This window comes from Passer montanus, unplaced genomic scaffold (genome assembly GCF_014805655.1).
Source record: "Passer montanus isolate IOZ18808 unplaced genomic scaffold, ASM1480565v1 scaffold163, whole genome shotgun sequence".
In the NCBI taxonomy this organism is placed as follows: Eukaryota; Metazoa; Chordata; class Aves; order Passeriformes; family Passeridae; genus Passer; species Passer montanus.
Window position 1 is genome coordinate 402,542 of NW_024363494.1, and position 24,909 is coordinate 427,450.

A 24,909-nucleotide genomic window follows, 5' to 3' on the forward strand; every position below is an offset into this window, starting at 1 on the left:
CGGTCCCACGATGTCCGTGTGGGAGCTCCGAGCCCTGACCTTTCCCTCGGTGTGTGCTCGTGGGGAGGCGGAAGGTCTGAAGGCGGCACACTGCGCTGCCGGGGAGCCCAGGGGAGACTGCGGCTTCCTGCCTCCCCAGACACCCGGAAAACCGGGCGGGGGGCACGCCAGGCACCCCCTGCCCCGGCCCTGCCTGGCAGCGGGAAGCACCGCCCGCCGGGATGCCGACAGGAGGCTCCTGCCTGTGTAACCATGGCAACATCAAGTAAATAAAGCACCTTTGCAACCAGCAAATTCGGTGGGGAGTGGATGTGGGGAGGGGGCTGCACTGGAGGGTGCTGAAAGGACCGGGGTGAGCACGGGAGCCCCATGCACTGGGAGTGAGGGGCTGTCGTGCTGGAGGGCATCATGCCAGTCCGTGCCAGTCCAGTTGGTGCCGAGGGATCTTTCCCTCCAAGTCAAAGCCAAATCCCGAGGCAGTGCGGGGGAGCACCTCTCAGCTACCGGCAGCTTGTGCCAGGCCACGGAGCGGGTGCTGGGGCATCACATCCTGCTGCTGCACCCTCCAGGCTGCCCCGTGCCTGGGAGCAGCTGGGGGGGAAATGCTGATGAATCGTCCCCCCAAAATCCCCCCAGATTCTGAATCTTGGCACTCCCCACTTCTACCGCCGCCCAGCGCGGGGCCTCGGGGCTGAAATGCAGTTGATGAAAGCGCTGGTGCAGATCGACTCGACAGAGCTTGTCTGTCTCATGTGGGGAGGAGGATGGTTGCTGGCGGGCGTGGGGAGAGGAGGGCTCCTTCCCAGCCGTCTTTGAAGCATGCTGGCCTTGGCATCTGGTCAGAGCCTGCCTCGCTGGCGGGAGCCGTGTTTCCCTCTGCTCACACCTGTGCTTTTTGTCTCTCTGCTGTGTTCCCCCCCACCTCTCTCTCCATAGCTGCTGTTGGAAGAATACGCAAACAGCGACCCCAAACTGGCACTTACAGGCGTCCCCATCGTCCAGTGGCCCAAAAGAGATAAGGTAGGAGCTGCAAGGAGGGGACCCAGATGAGTGTCACGTGTTGAGTCATTTGCCAGGCCTGGGGTGTGGTGGCACCGTTTCCATACCCGCCTTGGGAGCGGTGCCAAAGTGGGATGTGGGGTGCAGCCACCTCCACGGCACTGCGGGCAGTCTCCCACTGTGCTGGTTATCTCAGCTCAGCTGATGGGTGGTAACCAGATCAGCCTTGCCTGCTCCATGTTCTCCAGCCCTTTGGTTGTGCTTGGTGAACAGGGAGCCTTGTTATGGGAGGAAGGGATGATCCTGCTCTCCTAGGAGCTCTCTGGATTGATAGGGAAAATCCTGGATGGCCTGAGGAATGTTGTGTGTCAGGGAAGGTGTTGCTGTGGTAGGGTGAGGTGTGGGGTTGGTGGCCAAGAGCACTCCAGCTCCTTACTGTGAAGTGAACATGTCCCTTGTGTCCATGTCGCTGTTCTAGGATTGGGTCTTGCAATGCCAAGCAAGGCAGCTCTCTCCTGGGAGTCTCTCCCTGTGGATAGCAGTCAGCTCTTCAGCAAAGGGACCTTTCCATGCATCCCTGCCTTTCCCTGTCCAGCTGTGCTCACAGCCCAGGGCCCACAGCTGGGCTGCAGCCCAGGCTGAGCTCACTGGGCAGATGGAGGCACGGAGCAGCCGGACTTCCCCTTTGCAGGCTGCCTTCCTGTGGCCTGCCAGGATGGCTCCCAGAGGTCACTTCTTCCTTCCTGCCAGGAGATGGGCTTACAGGCAGGCTATGGGAAAAGCAGGACCCCATCACCCTGGGAAGGGTGGGTAACACCCCGTTAGGGACTCTGGAGACAAATGAGCCTTTTGGATTGCCCTTTGGAGGTGTCTCTCTCTGCTTCCTGCCCTGCCCAGGGGATCCAGAGTGATCCTTGTGCAACATGAGCATCTTGGGCAGCTTTTCTGGGAGAAGTGACCTGGAGATGTGTGTATGCTTTGGGTCCAGCACTCAGAGGTTTGGCACATCCCCAGCCCCATCCTTGGGAGCTTGCCCTTCTCCAAGCCCATAAGCTGTGGTGCACAGCCCAGCACAGCCAATTCCAGAAGGATGCTGCAGCCAGCAGATTTCCTGTGAGGGCTGATGGGATGCGGGGTGACAGCTGGAGAGCTGTGCTGTCTTACCTGCACTGTAAACAAGGAGCGTGTGGGTGTTCAAGCTTGGGAAAGAGTGACCAGAGTTGACACCTTGTGCAGTTGGCAGAGTGACACAGAGAGGACAGCCTGGGTGGACCTTGTCATTACTTGCTTTGTTAGAAAAGCATGGATGCTGTGGGATGCTTTTGGGACTCAGCAGCCCTTTCCAGACCCATTTGAGCCCTAGCAGGGGGTGAGAGGAAGGGGAGCTCTTGGTATGAGGGGTTAGGGAGTGTGCTCCAGGAGAAGTGCCAGGTCAGCACTGATCCAGGCACCTTTGGCTGTGGCGCGCTGAGGGAGCAGAGCTGCTCTCTGGCACATTATGGGTCCCAGTGGAACGCTGGATCCCTCTCCTCACCCAATTCCCTCTCTCCCTGTCGCCAGCTAAAGCTGCAGGCCCGGCTGCGGGTGCGCCTGCCCACCATCCCCATCACCAAGCCGCACACCATGAAGCCAGCACCGCGCCCCACTCCCGTCAGGTCCACGGTGTCTCCCATCGTGTCGGGCGCCCGGCGGAGGCGGGTGCGGTGCCGGAAATGCAAGGCCTGCATGCAGGGCGAGTGTGGCATGTGCCACTACTGCAGGGACATGAAGAAGTTCGGCGGGCCCGGCCGCATGAAGCAGTCCTGTGTCCTCCGGCAGTGCTTGGCGGTGAGTCCAAGTTGGATTCCTGGGGGATAGCTGGTTGCTTCTCCATGGTTCAGGTAGTGGGGAAGGAAAGGAGGAAGGCTGTCCCACCATGCCCTGGTGTCAGCCCTGCTTTCCTTTGTAGCCCAGGTTGCCTCACTCGGTCACGTGTGCACTTTGCGGGGAGGTGGATCAGAACGAGGACTCACAGGACTTTGAGAAGAAGCTGATGGAGTGCTGTATCTGCAATGAGATTGTTCACCCTGGCTGTCTGCAGGTGAGCAGGGCACGTGCTGGGCAAAGGGGGGCTCTGCTGTGGGGCTGGGCTGCTGCTGACCCCCTCCTCTCATTGCAGATGGATGGAGAAGGGTTGCTCAATGATGAGCTCCCCAATTGCTGGGAGTGCCCCAAGTGCTACCAGGGTGATGATGCAGAGAAGGGCCAGGTAAGGAGCAAGGCAAGGCTCTGTGTCCTCCATCCCTCCCACTGCATCCTGCCAGGGATGTGTTCAACCAGCATGGGCTGGGAAGGCAGTCATCAGTCAGTCATCAGATTCTCATCAAAGAATGAGAATCATGGGGGTGGAGCACTTGAGGGACTGGGCACATCCTGCTGCAATGCGATCCTGAGATATTCCACTGTAAGAGACACTGGACTGTTAGGGACACTGGACTGTTAGGCACACAGTGGAAGCCACCCCCAACCTCAAAGGATGCCCTTTTTGAGAAGGGGTTAGGAAAATGCTCATTGCTGGTGTGGGTAGACTCTGGTCCTTGTGGTACTTAGATGAGCTGTGGGGAAGAAATTACTTCCTCTGAGGGTGGTGAGACCCTGGCAGAGATTGACCAAAGAAGCTGCAGATGCCCTATCCCTGGAAGTGTTCAAGGCCAGGTTCATTTGGCCTTGGAGCAACCTGATCTAGCGGAAGGTGTCTCTGTCTAACCCAAACTGTTCTGTGATTTCACTGGGCACTGCTGGTGCAGATTCTGCCAGCACCATGGTGTTTCCATGGGGAAGAAGAGAAGGGAAAAGCCTTCCCCAGGCCTCATTCCCACTAACCAGCCACCCCCGTTCCCCACAGAAGCGGAAGGTGGAGGAGAGCGATGACGACACGGCACAAGCCAAGGTGCTGCGGCCCCTGCGGAGCTGCGAGGAGCCCCTGACCCCCCCGCCCAATTCACCCACCCCGATGCTGCAGCTGATCCACGACCCCGCGTCCCCCCGTGGGGTGGTGACACGCTCGTCCCCGGGGGCCGGGCCCAGCGACCACCACAGCGCCAGCCGGGACGAGCGCTTCAAGCGCCGGCAGCTGCTGCGGCTCCAGGCCACGGAGAGAACCATGGTGCGGGAGAAGGAGAACAACCCCAGCGGCAAGAAGGAGCTGTCAGAGGTGGAGAAGGCCAAGCTGCACGGCTCCTACCTCACCGTGACGCTCCAGCGCCCCACCAAAGATGTCCACGGCACTTCGATTGTCCCCAAGCTCCAAGCCATCACGGCCTCCTCGGCCAACCTGCAGCACTCGCCGCGCGTGGTCGTGCGCCACGCGCCCGCCAGGATGCCCCTGCGGAGCGGGGGCGACGAGGACGCGGCCGCCGAGGAAGAGGAGGACGAAGAGGAAGAGGAGGATGAGAACGCGGAGGAGGGGGGGGCGGCCCGGCTGAACGGGCGCGGGGGCCGGGCGCAGGAGGGCGAGGAGAGCTGCGTCCAGCGCGAGGTCTGGATGTCTGTGTTCCGCTACCTCACCCGCAGGGAGCTCTGCGAGTGCATGCGGGTGTGCAAGACCTGGTACAAGTGGTGAGTGTGGGGACACGTCCTGGGGCTGGGGGTACATCTGTGGCGGACACCCAGAGGGAACCAGGGGGTGGATGTTGCCTTAGTGCCCTCCTGTCGCTCCCCAGAACCAGGCAGTGTCATTGTAGCCAGCCCTGCTGCCTCTGCCGTGTGTGTACCATCTCTGTTGTTCCCTTCTGCCTTCCTCCTGTCCCCTCAGCTGTCCCCTGCTGTGTCCTTGTGAGGTGCCAGTGCCCTCATGGGGATGGTGCCCTTCCTGGCCTCCCTTGCTGCCTCGCCTCCCAGCAGGCAGGGAAGGCAGGCTGAGGCGGGATGGCTTTGCTGGCTGGAAACGCCTTCGGGGACAGCAGGCCCGAAGAAGACAATGCTGGCACCAGGACAGCTGTGCATGGAGGGCTTGGGAACAGACGGGAATGGAAACTGGGAGGTTTCTAACAGCTGAGCAGCAGGGATTGCCTGCTTTGATCAGCAGCTGGTGGCAGTGGTGTGGTGGAGGAGTGTCCCCTCGCCTGCACCTTCAGGGACTCAGCTAAGCTGCCATCGGGTCCTGGCTCTCCGCAAACTCCTGTGGGAGGGGAAGAGTTTGCTCCTGGCAAAGGAGTGGGCTGTGGGGTGGGACACACAGTGTTTTGCCTGCTGGGAGTAAGGATCCTTAAGATCAGGAGAAACACCCAGAGAGGGGCAAGCAAGCCCGCCGCTGCAACTTGGAGTTTTATTTTGGGGCAGTAGAACCCTGCTGGGGCTGCACTGGGTGGCCCGACACCTTCAGCAGCCTCCCATGTTTGGGGAAACCTTATGGGAGCTAGGAGGAACAACCTTGTTCTGTGGCTAGGACCACACCAGGGCTGGGCTCCATCCAGAAGCCAGGCAGCCTGCTGGCTGTCTATTATCCCATGGGACTCTTGGGACTCAACTTCCAGCTTTGTCCTTGTCCCCAGGTGCTGTGACAAGAGATTGTGGACAAAGATAGACTTGAGCAGGTGCAAGTCCATCACCCCGCAGGCGCTGAGCGGCATCATCAAAAGGCAGCCGGTCAGCCTTGATCTCAGCTGGACCAATATCTCAAAAAAACAGCTTACATGGCTCGTCAACAGGCTGCCAGGTGAGTGTGGGCTGGGGAGGGGTCCCTTCCTCTGCCACCAGCCAGCCATGAGGCTTCTTGAGGGCTGGGTCATGGGGAGAGACACCCTGCAAGCCTGGAAACTCCTGGGTGCCTGGGTCCCATCACCCAGCAAGTGTCCCACCCCAGGCAGGGAGGGGACCTGCGTCCTCCTGCGCCTGGAAAAAGATGGTGGAGATCTGGGATGCCTGGGAGCCTCCCAAACCCGTTTAACTTGTTACCTGCCTCCCTTCTGCCAGGCCTGAAAGACCTCATCCTAGCGGGCTGTTCCTGGTCTGCGGTCTGTGCCCTCAGTACCTCCAGCTGCCCCCTTCTCAGGACCCTCGATCTTCGGTGGGCAGTAGGAATCAAGGACCCTCAGATCCGGGACTTACTCACGCCTCCAACAGACAAACCCAGTAAGCCGCTGCTGCCCTGGGGCTGCCTGGGCTGGACAAGGCAAGGTCCCCAGGGCAGTCTCTTCACTCTGGTTCTCCCTCTGCCTGTGCAGGTCAGGACAATCGCAGCAAACTCCGCAACATGATCGACTTCCGGCTCGCCGGGCTGGACATCACGGACGCCACGCTGCGCCTGATCATCCGCCATATGCCCCTGCTCTCCCGCCTCGACCTCAGCCACTGCAACCACCTCACGGACCAGTCGGCCAACCTCCTCACCGCCGTGGGCTCCTCCACACGCAACTCCCTCACCGAGCTCAACATGGCAGGTGCGTGCCCTGCTCCAGGTGCCTCCTGGACTTCCCGTTCCTCCTCCCGGTGCTGGCTGCTGGAGGTGTGCCCCTCACGCTCTCTGTGCTCTGCCCGCAGGCTGCAATAAGCTGACGGACCAGGCCTTGCTGTACCTGCGCCGCATCTCCAACGTCACCCTCATCGACCTGCGGGGTTGCAAACAGATCACCCGCAAAGCCTGTGAGCACTTCATCTCGGACCTGTCCATCAACAGCCTCTACTGCCTGTCTGATGAGAAGCTGATCCAAAAAATCAGCTAGAGACCCTCCCCGGGGCAGACTGAGGAGAAGGAAAAGAGCCCATCCCGCCCCTCTTGGAGAGCCCCTCCTCCATCTCCCCCCTTGCCCTGCGCGTCCTGCCGCTGCCTCCCACCTGGCTCGGCAGGCAGGGCTGTCGCTGGCCTCGCTCCACTGTCCTTCCTCCTCCTCCTTCCCCGGGACTTCTGCCGAGGAAGACGTCCCGCCAGGCCGGCCAGTACCAGAGGAGGAACGGGCACATGGCAGGGAGCCTGGGCCCGGAGGCTGGCCGCTCCCGAGGCGGGGGCTTTGACAGAGGCCTCTGTGCAGAGAAATGGGGCACCCTCTCCCCCCAGCTTTTCCCCTCCTCCCCGTCGTCTCCTTGCCTTGAAACACTTGTCACTTCCCCGGTAGCACAAAGCTTGAGGGTCAAGGTCTCTCCGAGGAAGCAGGAGCAGAGCCAGAACACCCCGTCCCCCTCTGTGCCGCCACCAGCTCGGCGCTTCCCTGCGCTCTCCCCCCCTTTTCCCTTCCCCTTCCCCTCGACTGGCTGCAGGGATTGCTGTCCATGCCCCTCTTCCTCCCACGCATCCGGGCGGTTCTTTAAGCACCCAGGGCAGGAGCCCCGTGGCCGGGGTGTCCCGGGAGCAGGGGCTGGGGGATAACTCGTCTGTCCGAGGGGATGGAGCAGGGGAGAACCCACAGGTACACCAGAGCTCAGGGAGGACTCGGGAAGCATCAGCCAGGGGTGAGTGAGCCCGGGGCGGGGACAGGAGCTGCCTCCTCTTCCTCCCCAGCTCCCGGCACCACGAAGCACTCTGGGGCCGGAGGGGCGAGGGCTGCTCCGCGGCCTGGGACCGAACTGGCATCGTCCTCTCCTTTCCCCCCACCCCCTTTTCGCTGCCGATTTTCCTTTGCAATGAATGGTTGGTCCAAAGAACCTCTCTCTAGGGCAGCAGAGAGCTTTTTGCACTTTAAAAAAAAAACAACAAAAAAAAGACAAAAAAACAAAACAAACAAAAAAAGACAAGAAAAAAAAAGAAAGGAAAAAAGGTTGGAATCTTCTTTTTCTGGGTCACTATTTTATTTCCCTCCCTGTCCTGCCTGTGCCTGGACACTCCCCCTCTCTGCCCCCCCGGTGTCAGCACCCTGCTCTCTCCCTGGCAGCATACCGATAGCACAATCCGGGGTGTCCCCTCCGTGCCACCACCGGTCCCCAGCCCCGCAGGGGTGCCCGGGGGGCAGCCCGCACCCCCCCCCTGCTGCTTCAGAAGCAATAAAGGAGGAGAGGCGGCCAGCGGGGTCTGTCCCCGGCAGGGGGACAGCAGGGGCCAATCCCGCAGTGCCTGCGACAAGGGGCAGTGCGGCCAGCGGAGCCTGGAGCAGGAAGCCCCCCCAGGCGAGAGGAGGAGCCTTCGGCCTCGGCCTGTCTCGGCGGCGGCTCCCGGGAACGACATCGGAAGAATTAAAGCTTTTCTTTTTCCTTTGGATTCCTTTTTGAGTTTTGCAACGCGAAAGAAAATTTCCAGAGCTGGGGTTGAGAGGGGCGAGGTGCTCCCTCCCCCGGGGGGACAGCACCCCCTTCCCGCCGTGTCCCCCCCTCCAGCGCAGAGACTCCGGCGTGCCACCCTCCTCACCACCCCGGCGTGGTGCAAATCCACGAGGAAGAAAAAAAGAGAATTATATATAATAAAAATCACTTAGTGATTTAAAACCAACCCAGCCTGCTCCCTAAAGACAACTCCTGCAAGCAAAGTCACTTGTTTAAGGGTTTGGTTGTGGTTTTGTTTTGTTTCAATGCCCCCTTCCCTCCCTTCCTCCTTTCCTCCCTTCCCCGGAGAAATATTGTAAATATCTATTTTTTTGTTGGCGATTTAGAGTCCATCTCTGATGTTTGTGCTTTAAAATTAAATGTAAGCATTAAGGGTAAAAGTAAACCAAGTCTTGCACTCTCTCAGCTGGGGTTGGGGGTTCTTGGCTGGGGCAGAGGGAGGGGGAGGGCACCTATTTGGCAAGTGGGTTTGCTTTTTTTTTTGCTTTTTTATTTTTTGCCTTTTTTCTTTCTTTCTTTCTTTCTTTATTTTGGGGGTTTTTGCTTCCTGAGCCTTCTCCCATGCTGGATTTTTAGAGAGGCTCTTTGCTCATACCATATTAGCAGCAGGCTGGGTGAGCTGTTGTGTGGGGAGGGAAAACCCGAGCCTCCCACGGGAAATATTTTGTTTCTTGGGGGTGGATTTTTGGAATTAAAAAAAAAAAAAAGAAAAAAAAAAGACCAACTAAAATCCATGAGTGTGAGCTCTGCCTGTTTGTCTGTGAGGGAAGTGGAGGGGACAGGCCAGGGCTGGGACCTCCTGTATCCCCCCTGTCCCCTCCACTGTGGCTTTCTCAGCTGCTCGAGAAGAAACTGGAGCATCGTCTGTGGTGGCAGCTGTCCCGGTGTCCCCACTGTCTGCTGGCGGGTGGTGGCAGCTGTCCCTGTGTCTCATCACCTCCTGCCAGGGCCACAGCTCCTCCAGAGACCTGTGGGGCTCTTGCCCTCCATGTCCCTTGGGAAACCTGTCCTCTCCCAGTGGATTCCTGGGCCACCAGAGTGACATTTAGTGTCCCCCACCCTGTGGGGATGTCACAGCCCAGGTCCCCATGGCAGCTGAGCTGTGACATTTGCATGGTGAGGCACGCAGCAGGTGCCATCATCCTCCACAGGTGGCTGAGGCCACTGTCACCCTCCCTGTGCCCTGGTCCCCAGGTGCCACCACATGCCCCTCGCAGTGATGCACTGGAGCCAAGCGAATCTCAGGGCCCCAACCCCCTGCCTGTCCCCTCCCGGTGTCCCTTTGTGGCCCCAGGGACAGGGACCCTGCCCACAGTGTCACATCCACTGCCGCGCGTGGCACGTGTGGGCACACACACACGTGGTGTGGAGTGACACACACGATGTCACGCACACACAGCCACTGTCACACACCCGTGCTGTCTCTCACACAGTGTCACACACACAATGGCACGCACAGGGATGGCGTCACACCCGTGGTGTCACACCCCCAGGCTGGCACACACACCTGGTGGCACACGGGCACCCAGTGCCACACAACCTCTGTCACACCAAGTGTCACACACGTAGTGTCACACATGCAGTGTCACACACATACAGTGTCACACACACTCCCAATGTCACACACCCAGTGTCACACACACACGCAGTGTCACACACGCAGTGTCACACACACACTCCCAATGTCACACAGTGTCACACACACACACACAGTGTCACACACGCAGTGTCACACACACACTCCCAGTGTCACACACCCAGTGTCACACACCCCGCCAGTGCCACAGCCGGTGTCCCGGCCCCTCCCAGGCGGGCGTGGCGGTGGCGGTGTCGCTGTCGCCGCCCAGCCCCGCTGTCCCCGCCCGCTCCGGTGCGGCCGCGCCCCGTTCCGCGCTGCGCTCCCGCCGGCGCCGGCGGCGGGGCCGGCGGCGCGGCACGATGGCGGACCTGGAGGCGGTGCTGGCGGACGTGAGTTACCTGATGGCCATGGAGAAGAGCCGCGCCGCGCCCGCCGCCCGCGCCAGCAAGAGGATCGTCCTGCCCGAGCCCAGGTGAGGCCCCGCCGCTGCCCCTCCGCCTGTCCGTCCGTCCGTCCGTTCGTCCGTGCGTGCGTGCGTGCGTGCGCCCGCGGCTCCGCCACCCCCGGTCCCTCGGTCAGCCCTGCCCGGCACTGCTCGCACGCTCCCGCGGTCACGGACACCTCCCGCACACGTGTGTGCCGGTCACAGCTGGCCTGACACACCGACACGGACACACGCGTCATGCCTGTTGCACAGACAGGCACACGGACATGGACACACGGACATGGACACACGAACATGGACACACAGGGATATGGACGGACACACACGCGTCATGCCTGTTGCACAGACAGGCACATGGACATGGACACACACAGACATGGACACACGGATATGGATACACAAGCGTCACGCCTGTTGCACAGACAGACGCACGGACATGGACACATGCGGACATGGACACACGAACATGGACACACGGATATGGACACACACAGACATGGGCACACACACACAGACACACTTCCTGCCTGACACAGGGACACACAAACACAGACACACGGACGCGAACACGCACACATCCTGCTGTCCCACCCAGCTGTGTGTCCCTTCTGTGGCGCCGTGCCACACCCATGTGTACACACACACACACACACACACACACATATCCCTGTACCCAGGCGTGCAGAGGGTCACGGTGCCCCCCGCCAGACCCCGGTGCCCTCCCGTGCCCTCACTGCCAGGCACCCATGAGGCTTTTTTCAGGGTGACACTCGTCCCCACCCTCCCTTGGGCCCCAGTGCGTGGGACACGCTGTGATCCTGGCACCCACAACGTGCCACACTTGGGTGGGGACACACAGGATGGCAGGACACACATGCCACCGGGGCTTGGGGACACGGGAGGAGCAGGATGGGGGGGTGGGGAGCAGGGCTGCATCGGGGGCACGGCTGAGCCCCTCCGGTGTGTCCCCAGCATCCGCAGCGTCATGCAGAAGTACCTGGAGGACCGGGGGGAGGTGACATTCGACAAGATCTTCACGCAGAGGATCGGTGAGCTGGGGACACGGCGGCTGTGGGGGACACCAGTGGGTGGGGTGGGCTGGGGGACTGCACTGGTGGCCACCATGACAGCGAGAGTGGCCACGGGAGTGGCAGGGGGGTTGTGGGGCCAGGCTGGGCTGGGTGCCGGGGGGCTGCGCCACGTTCCCCAGCCTGTGTCCCTGTCCTGTCACTTCCCCCCACGCCAGCGCAAACCGTCCGGGGCAGGAAGCGCCTCTCACTTCCTCCTGCCGCTCCAGCGGTTTCCGGGCACGTCCGCCCTGCTCCGTGTGCCCGCCCGTGCCCCTGCCCCCACTGTGCCCCACGGCAGCCCCGCGCTGCCCCGCGCTGTCCCAGGGTGCTGCTGCCCACGCCAGCTGTGTCCTTGGCACCCTGTCACCCTGCCAATCCTCACCGGTCCCTGCTTGGCACTTCCCCAAGCCTGGCACCGGGGTGGCAGCAGGGCTGGGCAGGCCCAGGGGATGTCCCTGTGTTCCTTGGCCTGGGCCGGGGGGCTGTCACCTCTCATGCTGTGGCTCTGTCCCTGCAGGCTACCTGCTTTTCCGGGATTTTGCCTTCAACCAGGCCGAGGAGGCCAAGCCCCTGATGGAATTTTACGAGGAGGTGAGACGGGGGACCCAGGGGACAGGGACAGCCCCCTGCGTGCACCAGGAGTGGGGCTGGTACCTCCAGGGCCCTTGGACACGGTGCCAACAGCACCACCCTAGGTGGCAGTGCCCAGGGAGCTGGGAGAGACTGTCCAAGGGGATGGGATAACCCCTCCCGTGGGACATGGCACCCAGAGGGGCCACAATTCCAGCGTGCCCCCGTGCCACCGGAGCTGTGCCCCCTCCAGATCAAGAAGTACGAGAAGCTGGACTCGGAGGAGGAGCGAGCCGCCCGCAGCCGCCACATCTTCGACCATTACATCATGAAGGAGCTGCTGGCCTGCTCCCACGTGAGTGCCTTGGGGTGGGACAGCAGGGTGGCAGGGATGTCCCCACTGTGCCCACAGCATCCTCAGGGGCAGCTGCACACCCCGCACAGGCTCCATCCTGGGAGCCACATCCCAGCCCTGTGGATGGGGGTTCCTCTGTGGATTCCTGCCTCGTGCAGCCCCGCCTGGCCGCTGTCCCTTCTGCCCGAGGTGACACGGTCCTGTCCCCCTCACAGCCCTTCTCCAAGAGCGCCACGGAGCACGTCCAGAGCCGCCTGAGCAAGAAGCAGGTGCCCCCAGATCTCTTCCAGGTGGGCATCACCTGGGACAGGGAAGGGGTCCTTGCCACCTGTAACACTCAGAGGGTTAATCCTTAGAGGGGGCTGGGGGTGACAGGAGTCCCTGGAAGTGGGAGGGGGGTGTCCCAGGAGGAATGGGGACCCCGAGGGATGGTGAGAGGGTCCCCAGAATGTTGGGAGTGAGGGGGAATTGCTTGTAGTCCCCATGGGGTGATGGGAGACTGGGGGCTGGAGGTAGCAGGGGGTCCTCAGAGGGAGGTGACTGGGACCCTGGATGTCACCCTAGGGGTCCCCAGGGCTGGTGGTGTTGGGGTTCCCAGAGACTGAGGTGGCAGAGGCATCCCCAGGGGCCTGGAAGTGGCAGTGGGGGGACGTGAAATCCCAGGGGTGGAGGAGACCCCACAAAATGATGGGGTCGGGGTGACCTGGGTGGCCCTGGGGAGCCAGCACTGAGCCCTGTGTCCTCCCCAGCCCTACATTGAGGAGATCTGCCAGAACCTGCGTGGGGGCATCTTCCAGAAATTCATTGAGAGGTGAGTTGGGAGGAAATTCCCATGCAGATTGGGGTGTCCCATCCCACTGTCTCCCAGCCCAGAGAGGGACCAGGGGTCCCCACAGTGTGGACTCGGGGGTCTCTTCCTTTCCCAAGTGTCCTGGGGGTGCTCCCCATCTCCAGACAAATCCAGGGAGTCTTTAAGGGCCGTGTTTCTCCAGGATCTCCACTCTTGCCCTCTCTGCTCTTCCTTGCAGTGACAAGTTCACACGATTCTGCCAGTGGAAGAATGTGGAGCTGAACATCCATGTGAGCAGGAATCCCTGCCCCTCACCTCCCAGGGAGAGGGATGTGCTTCCAGGCAGCCTCCGTGTCCCTCACCTGGGAAAACTGGGGCAGGGCTTGGTGTCCAGGCTCATCCCAGTCTCCTCCTCAGCTCACCATGAATGACTTCAGCGTGCACCGCATCATCGGCCGCGGCGGCTTCGGGGAGGTCTACGGCTGCCGGAAAGCGGACACGGGCAAAATGTAACGGGAACGCTCTGGCACGGGGTTTCGGGGTGCTGGGGGGCCCCAGTGGCATTGCTGTGGTGACACGTGTCAGGGGGGCTGCGGGGATATTGTCATGGGGGAGCTGGGTGCTGGCCCTGCTGTGGGGACGCGGTGGCTGCAGGGACTCCGTGTCGCCGCCAGGTACGCCATGAAGTGCTTGGACAAGAAACGCATCAAGATGAAGCAGGGCGAGACGCTGGCCCTCAATGAGCGCATCATGTTGTCCCTCGTCAGCACTGGGGTGAGGGGACACGGGTGCTGGGCTGGGCACGGGGTGGCAGGGGACAGGGACAGGGAGGGTGACCCCGTGTTTCCCGCCAGGACTGCCCGTTCATCGTGTGCATGTCCTACGCCTTCCACACGCCCGACAAGCTCAGCTTCATCCTCGACCTCATGAACGGTGAGACCCCGGCCCCGAGCCACTCCCGGGGCACAGAGCCCCCTGCCTCACCTGCTCCAGGTGACAGCCAGTCCCTGTCCCCGCAGGGGGGGACCTGCACTATCACCTGTCCCAGCACGGCGTCTTCTCGGAGGCGGAGATGCGGTTCTACGCGGCCGAGATCATCCTGGGCCTGGAGCACATGCACAGCCGCTTTGTGGTGTACCGTGACCTCAAGGTGACCGTCCCCACCCGCAGGACGTCCCCAGGCCTTTAGAAACCCCTCCACTGCCCTGTGGGTCCCACAGGTGTCACAAACCCTGCGGGGGCCCTCAGAACACTGTGGGCGCTCGCCGAGCCCAGAGGGCACCCTCGGGTCTAATGGGCACCCCAACAGCAAAGTCTGTGGGCACCCTGAGACTTCGTGGGCACTCAGACATCCCCAAATCTCACAGAGCCCCCCAGGCTCCCCACCCCATACCCATGGGCCACTCTGGGGCTCAGGGTGTCCCCCGGTGTCTCTGCAGCCAGCAAACATCCTCCTGGACGAGTTCGGCCACGTCCGCATCTCCGACCTGGGCCTAGCCTGCGACTTCTCCAAGAAGAAGCCCCACGCCAGCGTGTGAGTGTGCCCACACCCCTGCCTGCCCTGACCCCTGCCCGGGGCGGCCCCTGACCCCCCTGTGCCCCCTCCCCAGGGGCACCCACGGGTACATGGCGCCGGAGGTGCTGCAGAAGGGGGTGGCCTACGACAGCAGCGCCGACTGGTTCTCGCTGGGCTGCATGCTCTTCAAGCTGCTCCGGGGGTGAGTGTGGGCTCAGCTGGGCACAGCTGGACACAGCTGGGCACAGCTGGGCTCTGCTGAGCCCCCTCTCCCTCCACGCCACAGGCACAGCCCGTTCCGGCAGCACAAGACGAAGGACAAGCACGAGATTGACCGGATGACCCTCACCATGGTGGGTGGGGGCACTGGGGGGTCTGTGGGCAGGACATGGGCACCCCTGGCCTGGGAGGCACACAGAGGGTCAGGGACAGCTGGTCTTTGCCTGGAGCACGTGTGTGTGCCCAGCTGTGTGTCAGTGTGTGTCCCTGTCCCCGCTCGGCAGTGATCTCATGGAATGTCCCACAGGCCGTGGAGCTGCCGGACTCCTTCTCCCCGGAGCTGCGCTCCCTGCTCGAGGGGCTGCTGCAGCGGGATGTCAACCGGCGCCTGGGCTGCATGGGGCGAGGGTGAGTGTCCCCGAGGCCCCCAGGGGATGGGACAAGGTGTGCTGGCACAGTCCCCCTGCGGCCACGCTCACCCACCCTCCTCCTGCCACAGGGCGCAGGAGGTGAAGGAAGAGCCCTTCTTCAAGGACCTGGACTGGCAGATGGTGTTCCTGCAGAAGGTGAGGGGTGTCTGCCCATGGCTGGGGACAGGGACAAGGACACAGCTGCGGGCAGCCACCCCTCTGACCCCCACTGCTGCCCACAGTACCCGCCGCCCCTCGTCCCGCCCCGCGGCGAGGTGAACGCGGCCGACGCCTTTGACATCGGCTCCTTTGACGAGGAGGACACCAAGGGCATCAAGGTACCGGGCACAGGGGCCGGGCGTGGGGGCGTGGGGTGGCCCACCGCCCCTCACCCCGGCATCCCCCCCTGCCCAGCTGCTGGAGAGCGACCAGGAGCTGTACCGCAACTTCCCGCTCACCATCTCGGAGCGCTGGCAGCAGGAGGTCACCGAGACTGTCTTCGACGCCGTCAACGCTGACACCGACAAGCTGGAGGCCCGCAAGAAGGCCAAGAACAAGCAGCTGGGCCACGAGGAGGGTGAGTGGGGCCGGGGACCCCCACCCTGAACCACCCCTGGCCACATTCCGGTTGCTGATCCCGGCTCCCTGTGGTCCCAGAGTACGCCATGGGCAAGGACTGCATCATGCACGGCTACATGGCCAAGCTGGGCAACCCCTTCCTGACGCAGTGGCAGCGCCGCTACTTCTACCTCTTCCCCAACCGCCTGGAGTGGCGCGGGGAGGGCGAGTCGCCGGTAAGGAGGGCACAGCACCGGGGGGTGAGGGCTGGGGGACCCCAGTGAGGGCACGGGGACCGGGCTGAGCCTGTCCCCCCAGCAGTCCCTGCTCACCATGGAGGAGATCGACTCGGTGGAGGAGACGCAGGTGAAGGAGCGCAAGTGCATCCTGCTGCGCATCCGCGGGGGCAAGCAGTTCGTGCTGCAGTGCGACGTGAGTGTCCCCCCCGCCCCCCTGGGTGCTGGCCACCTCCTGCTGCCTGCTAGCCATCCCCCCTGCTGGCTACTACCCGCCTCTTGCTGGCCACTTGCATGTTCAGTCCTTCAAGCCATGCCGGGGCAGCAGTACTGAAAACGTGGGGCAACCCCACAGCGCTGGCACCCTGTGGGGATTCAGCCACGCTGTGCCCTGCCCTGTCCCCTCTCCTGACCCAGCTGCCTGCCCCGCAGAGCGACCCCGAGCTGGTGCAGTGGCGGAAGGAGCTGCGGGACGCACAGCGCCAGGCGCAGCAGCTGCTGCAGCGGGTGCCCCGCATGCAGAACAAGCCGCGCTCGCCCGTGGTGGAGCTCAGCAAAGTGCCCTTCATCCAGCGCTCCCCCAACGGGCTCTGACCCCTCCCCGCGCCCCCTTCCCCTTCCCACCCCACCTCTAATTTATTGGGTTGGGTTCCCGCGTGTCCCCCGCTCTCCGTGTGCCCGGGGGCTGGGGGGGGACGCGCCCGGTGCCGGCGTCACCCGGGGGCGCGGCCTGGCACCTTCTCCCCGGTGTGCCCCCCGCTCCTCCAGGAAGTCTCCGGCTCAGATGAAGGCAGCCCCCGTCCCTCCCGCCCGCTCCCCAGTGCCGTGTGTGCCAAAGGGGCCGGCGGGGTCCCCAGCCGGCATGTCCCTCCTCCCTGCGTGGCTGTGACACCCCCTCGTGCGCGTGCGTGGCTGTGTGTGAGTGTGTGCCCAGGGGGACCCCCTGTAAATACTGTGCCACGGGTCCCCTGCACCCCCCGCTCTGCCCCTGCCCCTCCTGCCCCTCCCCAGGGCACCCCCAGCCCCCTGCCCTCCCTCCTGAGGAGAAAGGAGCAGGTGGGACCCCCTTAAATCAGCCACGGGTGGGCACAGGGGTGCCCCCTGCCCCCCAGTCCCCGGCAGCATCTGTAAATATTAGTATCTGGTCGCTCTGCTCCCGGGGCTGGGGGGACACCAGGCAGGGGGGGCACGGGGCAGGGCCGGGGCAGTGGGTGAGTGAGGTTTTCATGAGCAGAGAGATGTGAGAATGCCAAAAAAAGAAGAGTTTTTATAATAAAAAGATGGAAAAACACCATCCGGCTCCACCTCACTGCAGGGGGGAGAGATGGCTCTGCACCTGCTGAGGGTGGCGTGGAGTCCTTGTCACCTCCTGTGGTGTGGGAGATTCCTGTGTGTCCCCCTATGGACGCACCAGCACTTTGGGGACATGCTGGAGCATCCCCAGGCCCCACAGGATGGGGGTCCCGAGCCAGCCTGGGCTGCTGGGGCTTGTGTCCCCCATTTCTGCTCTGTCCCTGGGGATGATCTGGGCTGTCACTTGTCACCAGGCAGCGCAGGTGCCACCTGTCCTGCCCACACCCTGCCTGCAGGCAGCGCGTCAGGGCGCGGCTGGGCTGGTGCTCCGGCATTCCTGGGGAGCGGCAGGGCCAGGATGGGATGTGGGATGTGGGATATGGGATATGGGATGGGATGGGATGGGATGGGATGGGATGGGATGGGATGGCATGGGATGGCATGGCATGGGATGGGATGGGATGGCATGGGATGGGATGGGATGGGATGGACCCAGGACTGTGCTGAGCAGCAGGTACCCACGGATGTCAGGATGCAAAAGGGGTCAGAGAGCGCCGGGGCCCCCCAGGGTGTCCAGCAGGCGATGCCGGGCACCGGCAGCCCCCGGTACCGGGGCTCGGCTGGGGGCCAGTGGGTCTCTGTTACAACCCCGGCGGGAGAGTGTGAGAGGGGGCGGCCCCAGGCTGTGTCCGGTGCCGGTTTCAGTGGCACTCCCGGTGCTGCTGCGGTGGCGCTGCCCACAGTCACGGTTCGCGGTGCCGGTGCCGTTCCCAGCGCCTGCTCCATTCCCGGTGCCGATAACGTTTCCGGTGCCGATAACATTTCGAGGTGGCCCGACACCTCGCTCCCTTTCCCGCTGCCCGTTCCCGTGCGCAGTGCCTGCTCCATTCCCGGCGCCTGCTTGCTCGCGGAGCGCCGTTCCCGCGGCCTTGGCCGTGCCCGGTGCCGGTGCGTGCCGCCGGTGCCCGGTGCGGCCCCGCCCCGCGCCGCCCAGCCATTGCGGGCAGGCCCCGCGCTGCGGCCCGCTCCGTCCGCCCCGGCGGCCCCGGGGACATGGTGCCGGGATGGCCCGGCCCGCCGAGACCTTCCCGCTGCACCGGCTCGTCTGGCACAACCGGCACCAGGCGCTGGACAGCGCCCTGCGCGCGGGGACGGTGGGAACGGCGCCGGGAGCGGCACCGGGAGCGGCGCCGGGAGCGGGCACCCCCCACGCACCGGCACCGGGAGCGGGAGCGGGCGGGAGGGCGATGGCAGGGAGAACGGCAGCGCGGGGATGGGGGACTGGGAGCGCTGGGAATGCTGGGGGGGACTGGGAGCGCTGGGGAAAACCGGGAAGGCTCTGCTGGGGGAGGGGGGGCGGGGAGGGGGGATGCTGGGAGGGACTGGGAGCACTGGGAGATACTGGGAGCACTGCGGGGATGGGGAGCACTGGAGGGAGACTGGGAGCATCAGGGAAGGCTGGGGACGCGGCACTGGGAGCACTGGGGAGAAGACTGGGAGCACTGCAGAGGGACTGGGAGCGCTAGGGGAGATGGGGCACAGGGGATGGGACAACTGGGGGCACAGGGGACTGGGGGAACGGGGGGGAGGCTGGGAACACTGGGAGCATGGGGAGCTGGTGGCACTGGGTGGGGGGACAGCACTGGGAGCATCTGGGGGAACTGGGAGTGCTGGAGGAAGACTGGGAGTGGTGTGGGGACTGGGAGTACCGGGGAGACTGGGACTCAGGGGACTGGGAGCACTGGAAGAACTGGTGGCACTGGAAGGACTGGTGACACTGGGGTAATAAGGGACTGTGACACTGGGATAATAAGGGTAGCACCAAAGGCCTGGAAGCAACTGGGGGCGCTGGGATTGGGTTGGCTGCACTGGGAGAAGGGGGGCTGGGAGCACCAGGCCTTGGGAACATGGGGGACACAGGCGGAGCACTGGGGTGGCACGGGGAGAGGGCAGTGACCCCAGGACCCTTCCAGCACGACGTGGAGCTGACAGACCCGCGTGGCCGGACGCCCCTGGAGCTGGCCGTGTCCCTGGGCCACCTGGAGTCGGTGCGGGTGCTGCTGCGGCACAACGCCAATGTGGGCCGGGAGAACGCCAATGGATGGACGGGTACAGGGACACCACGGGCACTTGGGGACACCGTGCCGGGGCGCGGGTGGCCTCCAGCTGACGGCACCCCGTGTCCCCAGTGCTGCAGGAGGCGGTGAGCACGGGGGACCCCGAGATGGTGCAGCTGGTGCTCCAGTACCGTGACTACCAGCGGGCGACGCGGCGCCTCGCTGGCATCCCCGAGCTGCTCAGCAAACTGCGGCGGGTACAGCCCCCAAAACTGCACCCCAGAGCCCCCCAGGGACACCCACCAGCCCCATCCCTTTGCTCAAGACTCCTCACCTCTCCAGTGACTGCAGCAGAGAGCCCCCAAGTCTCCCCAGGACCCCCTGTCTCCTCCATGACCCCACTCTTTCCCCAGGGACGCATCCAACCCCACTTCCCCACACTGCCCTGATCCCCACCCCGGACCCCAATAGGAATCCCCATCCCTGTTCTCCAGACTTCCCACGTCCTCAGTGGTCTGAGAAGGGACCCCAGATTCTCCCCAGAAGCCCCCACTGACTCCGTTCTTTCCCTGGGGACCCCCTGCTTATCCTTTTCCTCTGGGACTCGCTGCTTATCTATCCCTGTGGACCTGCACTAGTGGCCCCACTCTCTCTGATCCCCACCCAGGACCCCAGTAAGGACTCTTCAGACTCCTCCCCCCTCCCCAGTGACCCCAGCAGGGCGTCCCCAGCCCCTCCACGTCCCCCACCATTCTCCTCATCCCTTCCAGGCATCCGACTTCTACGTGGAGATGAAGTGGGAGTTCACGAGCTGGGGTGAGCGTGGCCGGGCTGGGCGGGGGAAGGGGGTCCCCAGGGGCCCCCCGGCCGCGGGGCTGAGGGTCCCTGTGCCCGCAGTGCCCCTGGTGTCCAAGGTGTGTCCCAGCGACGTGTACCGCGTGTGGAAGCGTGGCGAGAGCCTGCGGGTGGACACCACCCTGCTGGGCTTCGAGCACATGACGTGGCAGCGCGGCCGCCGCAGCTACATCTTCAAGGGGGAAGGTCAGCTCCAGCCCCCCGCCGCCCCTCTGTCACCCTGGGGAGCCCCCGGGGGCCCTGCACCATGAGTGCATCCCTGTAAGGACCTGTCTGGATTCCCTGGGGGCCCTTCAGTCCTTGTGGGGACCCACAGACCCCCTGCACTATAAGTGCACCCCTATAAAGAGCCCAGATTCACTACAGGGACTTCCCTGGAGATCCCCAGACCCTCTTCACTATAAATATTCCTGTAAGGACCTCCCAGATCCCCTCTAGGGACCACGTAGGATTCCAGTTCCCCCCTCCCAAAGGGAACACCTCAATTCTTATACCAGGGACCCCCAATTCCCCAGATCTCCCAAAGGAAACCTTAGTTCTCCCTGAGGGAACCACCTCAGCTCCTGCATGTACGAGGGACCCCCAATTCCCCCAGCCCCCCAGTGCCCCAGGCCTGGGGGTGTCACTGGGGGTGGGTGCTGACCCCTGCGGTGTCCCCACGCAGACGAGGGGGCCGTGGTGATGGAGGTGGACCACGACAAGCAGGTGGTGTACACGGAGACGCTGGCGCTGGCCCTGCACGAGCCCGAGCTGCTGCTGGCGGCCATGCAGCCCACCGAGGAGCACGTGGCCGGCCGGCTCACCTCGCCCATCGTGTCCACACACCTGGACACGCGGAACATCGCCTTCGAGAGGTGGGAGGGGAGGGGGAGCTCGCGAGGGGGAAGCGCGGGCCAAGGGGAAGGAAGCGCTGGTGCAAGAGGGTGAGGCCTCCCCGCTCCCCCAGGAACAAGTCTGGGATCTGGGGCTGGCGCTCGGAGAAGATGGAGGTGGTCAGCGGCTACGAGGCCAAGGTGAGCATGGGGACGGGGGGGGACACGGAGGACAGCCTGGAGTGTGGCAGGCCTGACGGTGTCCCCACACAGGTGTACAGTGCCAGCAACGTGGAGCTGGTCACCAAGACCAGGACGGAGCATCTCTCCGACCAGGACAAGTCACGCAGCAAAGGTGACAGCCCTGTCAGCCAATCAGGGGGCCTGTGCACGGTGGGGACAAGCCACCCTTCCTGGGTGTCACAGGTGTCAGGTGTGGGACACTGTGGGTGTGACACTCCGGGTGTGGGGTGTGACATGTCAGGTGTGGGACACTGTGGGAATAATGTGACAGGCGTGGGACAGCGTGCAGTGTGCCACCCATGAGGGATGTGACCGCTGACAGCCCTGGGAGTCCCTCCCACTGCCCACACCTCACCCTGCACCCCCCTCTCCCCCCAGGCTCCAAGACCCCCTTCCACTCCTTCCTGGGCATCGCGCAGCAGCACGGCACCCACAACGGGGTGAGTCGCCATCCCTGGCCTCCCTGGGGAATCTGGGGGTCTCCAGGGGGGCTGAGTGGTGCTGCTGTCCCCCCAGGCACCCGTCCTGCAGGCTGCCAGCCCCACCAACCCCACGGCCATCACCCCCGAGGAGTACTTTGACCCCCACTTTGACCTGGAGACCCGCAACATCGGGCGCCCCATCGAGATGTCCAGCAAGGTGCAGAGGTGAGGCCACCACCCCGGGGTTGGGACAAACAGGATGGTGACAAAGTCCTCAGGATGGGATGCAGAGGGTGGTGACAGGACAGAGTCCTTGGGGGCCGTGCCACTGCTGTCCATGCACGGGGTGTGGCCAGGGCGGTGGCACTGGGGTGGTGCTGGTGGCCAGTGTCCCCAGCGGGTCCCCGTGCCCATGGTGGTGCCCGGGCAGGTTCAAGGCGACGCTGTGGCTGTGCGAGCAGCACCCGCTGTCGCTGGCGGAGCAGGTGACGCCCATCATCGACCTCATGGCCATCTCCAACGCCCACTTCGCCAAACTGCGCGACTTCATCACCCTCAAGCTGCCCCCTGGCTTCCCCGTCAAGATCGGTGAGAGGGACAGCTCATTTTGGGGCGGGATTAATAGGGGAGTTCACTGGGGCTTCAATTGACGCCTGAACCCGCAGAGATCCCCCTGTTCCACGTGCTCAACGCCCGCATCACCTTCAGCAACCTGTGCGGCTGTGACCAGCCCCTGGGCTCCGTGCGGATCTGCGCCCCCCAGGAGCCCCCCGGCGCCCACCCCCCTGGCACCCAGCCCTCTGGGCCCAGAGGTGAGGCTGTGGGGCCTGTGGCCGGGAGGTGCTGGGGTTGCATGGGTGCAGAGCAGCGTGGGTATGGGGCGCTGTGGGCGCTGACGGCTCCCCGTGTGCGGCAGCGTGGCCGTTCCCATGCGAGGTGGAGGCGGGCGTGTTCGAGGTGCCGGCGGGGTACACGGTGCTGGGCGCGGGGCGCAGCGAGCCCCTGCGGGACGAGGACGACGACCTGCTGCAGTTCGCCATCCAGCAGAGCCTGCTGGACGCCGGCACTGAGACCGACCAGGTGAGGCCACGCGCCCTCACCTGGACACGCCCCCGGTGCACCTGGGCACGCCCCTAAGGTGTGGCCACACCCCACAGGTGACCATCTGGGAGGCGCTGACCAACACCCGCCCCGGCGCCGAGCCGCCGCCCTACGATGAGGACCTGCAGCTGGAAAGGTGAGGTTCAACCCGTGGGGGCGTGGCCTGGGGTGCCACGCCCACCTCACCTGGGCAGGGCCAAACTGGGAGGGGCAGGGGTTAAAGGTGTCAGGGTGTGGTCGGGGCAGGGTTAAAGGTGTTGGGGTGTGGCCAGGGGAGGGGCTGAAAGGGAGGAGCTTCTTTCTGCCCAAAGGGTGTGTCCACAATGGGCGTGGCTAACCACCTGTGTGGGTGTGGCTAGGAGCTGGGCGGGGCATGTGGGGAGGGGCATGGCTCTCCAGGCCATTTAAGGGCTGTGAAAGAGGTGTGGCCTCCAGGGGTGGGGCACAGGGGTGCCAGAGGGGGTGTGGCTCCCATGACAGGGGTGACATGTCCCGTGACACGGGTGTGGCCCCACTGCTGTCCCCTCCCCAGGGCGCTGCAGGAGAGCATGCTGCTGCAGGCCGGGCCCAGCGCCGAGCCCCCGGCCCCCGGGAGCCCCCCCGGGGCGGGCGGCGGGAGCCCCCCGGGCCCCCCCGGGTACGGCAGCTTCGCGGAGCAGCTGCGCCTGGCCATGGCGCTGTCGGAGCGGGAGCAGGAGGAGCGGGAGCGGCGGCGGCGGGAGGAGGACGAGGAGCTCCAGCGCATCCTGCGCCTCTCCCTCACCGAGAAGTAGCGCCCCGGGGCGCTCCACGCCGGCACGGGGACATCCCACGCAGGGACAGGGGTGTCCCATGTGGGGTCACCCCACGCACGGACGCAGATGTCCCGCGTGGGGACACCCCTTGCAGGGATAGGGACACCCCAGGCAGGGGACACCCTGGTGTGGGTGCTGTCCCCCACCGGGATGCCCCAGCGCGGGCACAGCCCTGCCTGGGGAGCAGCCGGTGCCGGGATGGCCCCCCCGTGGTGGGGACCCCCCTGATGTGGGTACAGCCCCCCACAGGGGATTTGATCCAGGGATCCTCCTAGCCCCGGGACCCCCCAATTCAGGGCTCTTCTCCCACCAGGCTCAAACCTCAGCCCAGGGACCCTCACCTGGGGACCGCCCCTCCAGGGATAGCCCTGTGCCCAGGACCCCTCCCTAGGGATCCCCCTCCTCTTTGGTGTTGTGACCCCATGGGGGGCAGGACGGACCCGGGGGTCCCCGTGGGATGCAGGTGACCCCCGTTTTAAGGCACTGCAGTGGGGGGGGGGGGGGGGGTGTTTCTGTAGGACACGAAACAGCACGACGCGGACACGCTGCTGCTCTCAAGGTAGAAAAGGGAAGTTTATTTTCTGACTCCAACATCTGTAGGTTTCCAGAGGTGGCAGTGGGTTGGAGGGTGACAGTGCCACCTCTCCAATGATGCTGGACAAACCAACAGTCCATCAAATTTCTCCTCCTCCATAAAAGAACGGAAAATAATAAGTTGTTTACAGAAAGTGTGAGAGAAAGTTTGCTACAAGAACGTAAACATCAGAAGGCTTAGAAAATCTTAGAAAAATCAGGGCGACAGGGGAGACTGCTGGGGGACCCCCAGGCCTCGTCCTTTGGGGCAGTGGGGGGGCAGGGGGGCCCCGAATGTCTGTACATATACATATACATATATTATATATATATATATATATACACGTGTGTCTGTGCCTGGGGCGTGATGGGTGGGGTGTCCCAGGGGTGGAGCCTGGGAAAAGGGATGGATCCTGCAGGTAGGGTGGGGCTCAGGTGATGGGGCTCATCCAGTGAGCGTGTGGGTGGCACTGGTGGGCTGCTCCTCCTCAGCTTGCCCCACATCTGGCCCTGTGCCCCCATTCCTGGCCCAGGGATTGGTTTATTTTGTTTATATTACGTGGGAAAAGACCCCTGCCCATGGGGTCACAAGGGGTTCTTTGGGGGTGAGCTGCCAGGGACACTTGGGGCATTCCCCGGGGTGTCCCCGGTGCGGGGGTCCGTCGGGGGGTCCACACTTTCTGGGGATCCGGGGAACGCATCCCGCGTGCTGGGCGCTGGGAGAGTCCCAAGGGCCAGGAGCCCTCGGATGGTTCCCACTTTGGGAGGCCCTGGGGGTGTCT

The 24,909-nt window shown here is 63.8% G+C and overlaps 3 protein-coding genes across 5 annotated transcripts in view; all 3 read left to right on the top strand.

Moving 5' to 3' along the window:
• KDM2A (lysine demethylase 2A) overlaps positions 1-8,463 on the top strand; it is a 33,035-nt gene extending 24,572 nt beyond the window's left edge. Inside the window, exons 13-21 of one of the 2 annotated variants that reach the window (XM_039703368.1) lie at positions 937-1,020; positions 2,560-2,826; positions 2,948-3,079; positions 3,158-3,247; positions 3,884-4,596; positions 5,532-5,695; positions 5,953-6,111; positions 6,204-6,419; positions 6,520-6,701. In XM_039703368.1, the coding sequence (XP_039559302.1) occupies positions 937-1,020; positions 2,560-2,826; positions 2,948-3,079; positions 3,158-3,247; positions 3,884-4,596; positions 5,532-5,695; positions 5,953-6,111; positions 6,204-6,419; positions 6,520-6,701 (2,007 nt within the window). Of the gene's footprint in view, positions 1-936; positions 1,021-2,559; positions 2,827-2,947; positions 3,080-3,157; positions 3,248-3,883; positions 4,597-5,531; positions 5,696-5,952; positions 6,112-6,203; positions 6,420-6,519 lie in introns of both variants that reach the window. The other variant, XM_039703369.1, reaches the window with a different exon arrangement.
• Positions 8,464-10,138: 1,675 nt separating this feature from the next.
• GRK2 (G protein-coupled receptor kinase 2) lies at positions 10,139-17,268 on the top strand. Of its 2 annotated transcripts, none has more exons than XM_039703370.1 (21): positions 10,139-10,280; positions 11,226-11,302; positions 11,841-11,914; positions 12,147-12,248; positions 12,464-12,538; positions 12,998-13,059; positions 13,277-13,328; positions 13,456-13,547; positions 13,713-13,812; positions 13,893-13,971; positions 14,058-14,188; positions 14,478-14,572; positions 14,649-14,756; positions 14,841-14,907; positions 15,081-15,181; positions 15,273-15,339; positions 15,426-15,521; positions 15,598-15,760; positions 15,841-15,977; positions 16,060-16,173; positions 16,410-17,268. In XM_039703370.1, the coding sequence occupies exons 1-21, from the start codon at positions 10,168-10,170 to the stop codon at positions 16,569-16,571; spliced, it is 2,067 nt and encodes a 688-aa protein (XP_039559304.1). In that variant the 5' UTR covers positions 10,139-10,167; the 3' UTR covers positions 16,572-17,268. The 2 variants fall into 2 exon arrangements, with proteins under 2 accessions (XP_039559304.1, XP_039559305.1); XM_039703371.1 differs by having other exon boundaries at positions 16,063-16,173.
• A 550-nt stretch (positions 17,269-17,818) lies between these two features.
• ANKRD13D (ankyrin repeat domain 13D) lies at positions 17,819-24,434 on the top strand. Its single transcript, XM_039703538.1, has 15 exons — positions 17,819-18,424; positions 19,244-19,379; positions 19,460-19,584; positions 20,098-20,143; positions 20,225-20,368; positions 20,847-21,036; positions 21,129-21,195; positions 21,268-21,349; positions 21,616-21,677; positions 21,754-21,884; positions 22,090-22,247; positions 22,325-22,471; positions 22,576-22,739; positions 22,817-22,896; positions 23,293-24,434. Exons 1-15 carry the CDS (start codon positions 18,335-18,337, stop codon positions 23,531-23,533), a joined length of 1,863 nt encoding a protein of 620 aa, XP_039559472.1. The 5' UTR covers positions 17,819-18,334; the 3' UTR covers positions 23,534-24,434.
• The last annotated feature ends 475 nt before the right edge of the window (positions 24,435-24,909 follow it).

Excerpts from the sequence above, each read along its gene's own strand:
- GRK2 (XM_039703370.1), top strand. The coding sequence starts at position 10,168 with ATGGCGGACCTGGAGGCGGTGCTGGCGGACGTGAGTTACCTGATGGCC. Across the intron at positions 12,539-12,997 it reads TGCCCCCAGATCTCTTCCAG|CCCTACATTGAGGAGATCTG; the intron begins GTGGGCATCACC and ends TGTCCTCCCCAG. Across the intron at positions 14,189-14,477 it reads TGGTGTACCGTGACCTCAAG|CCAGCAAACATCCTCCTGGA; the intron begins GTGACCGTCCCC and ends GTGTCTCTGCAG.
- ANKRD13D (XM_039703538.1), top strand. The coding sequence starts at position 18,335 with ATGGCCCGGCCCGCCGAGACCTTCCCGCTGCACCGGCTCGTCTGGCAC. Across the intron at positions 21,037-21,128 it reads CGGAACATCGCCTTCGAGAG|GAACAAGTCTGGGATCTGGG; the intron begins GTGGGAGGGGAG and ends CCGCTCCCCCAG. Across the intron at positions 21,196-21,267 it reads TCAGCGGCTACGAGGCCAAG|GTGTACAGTGCCAGCAACGT; the intron begins GTGAGCATGGGG and ends GTCCCCACACAG.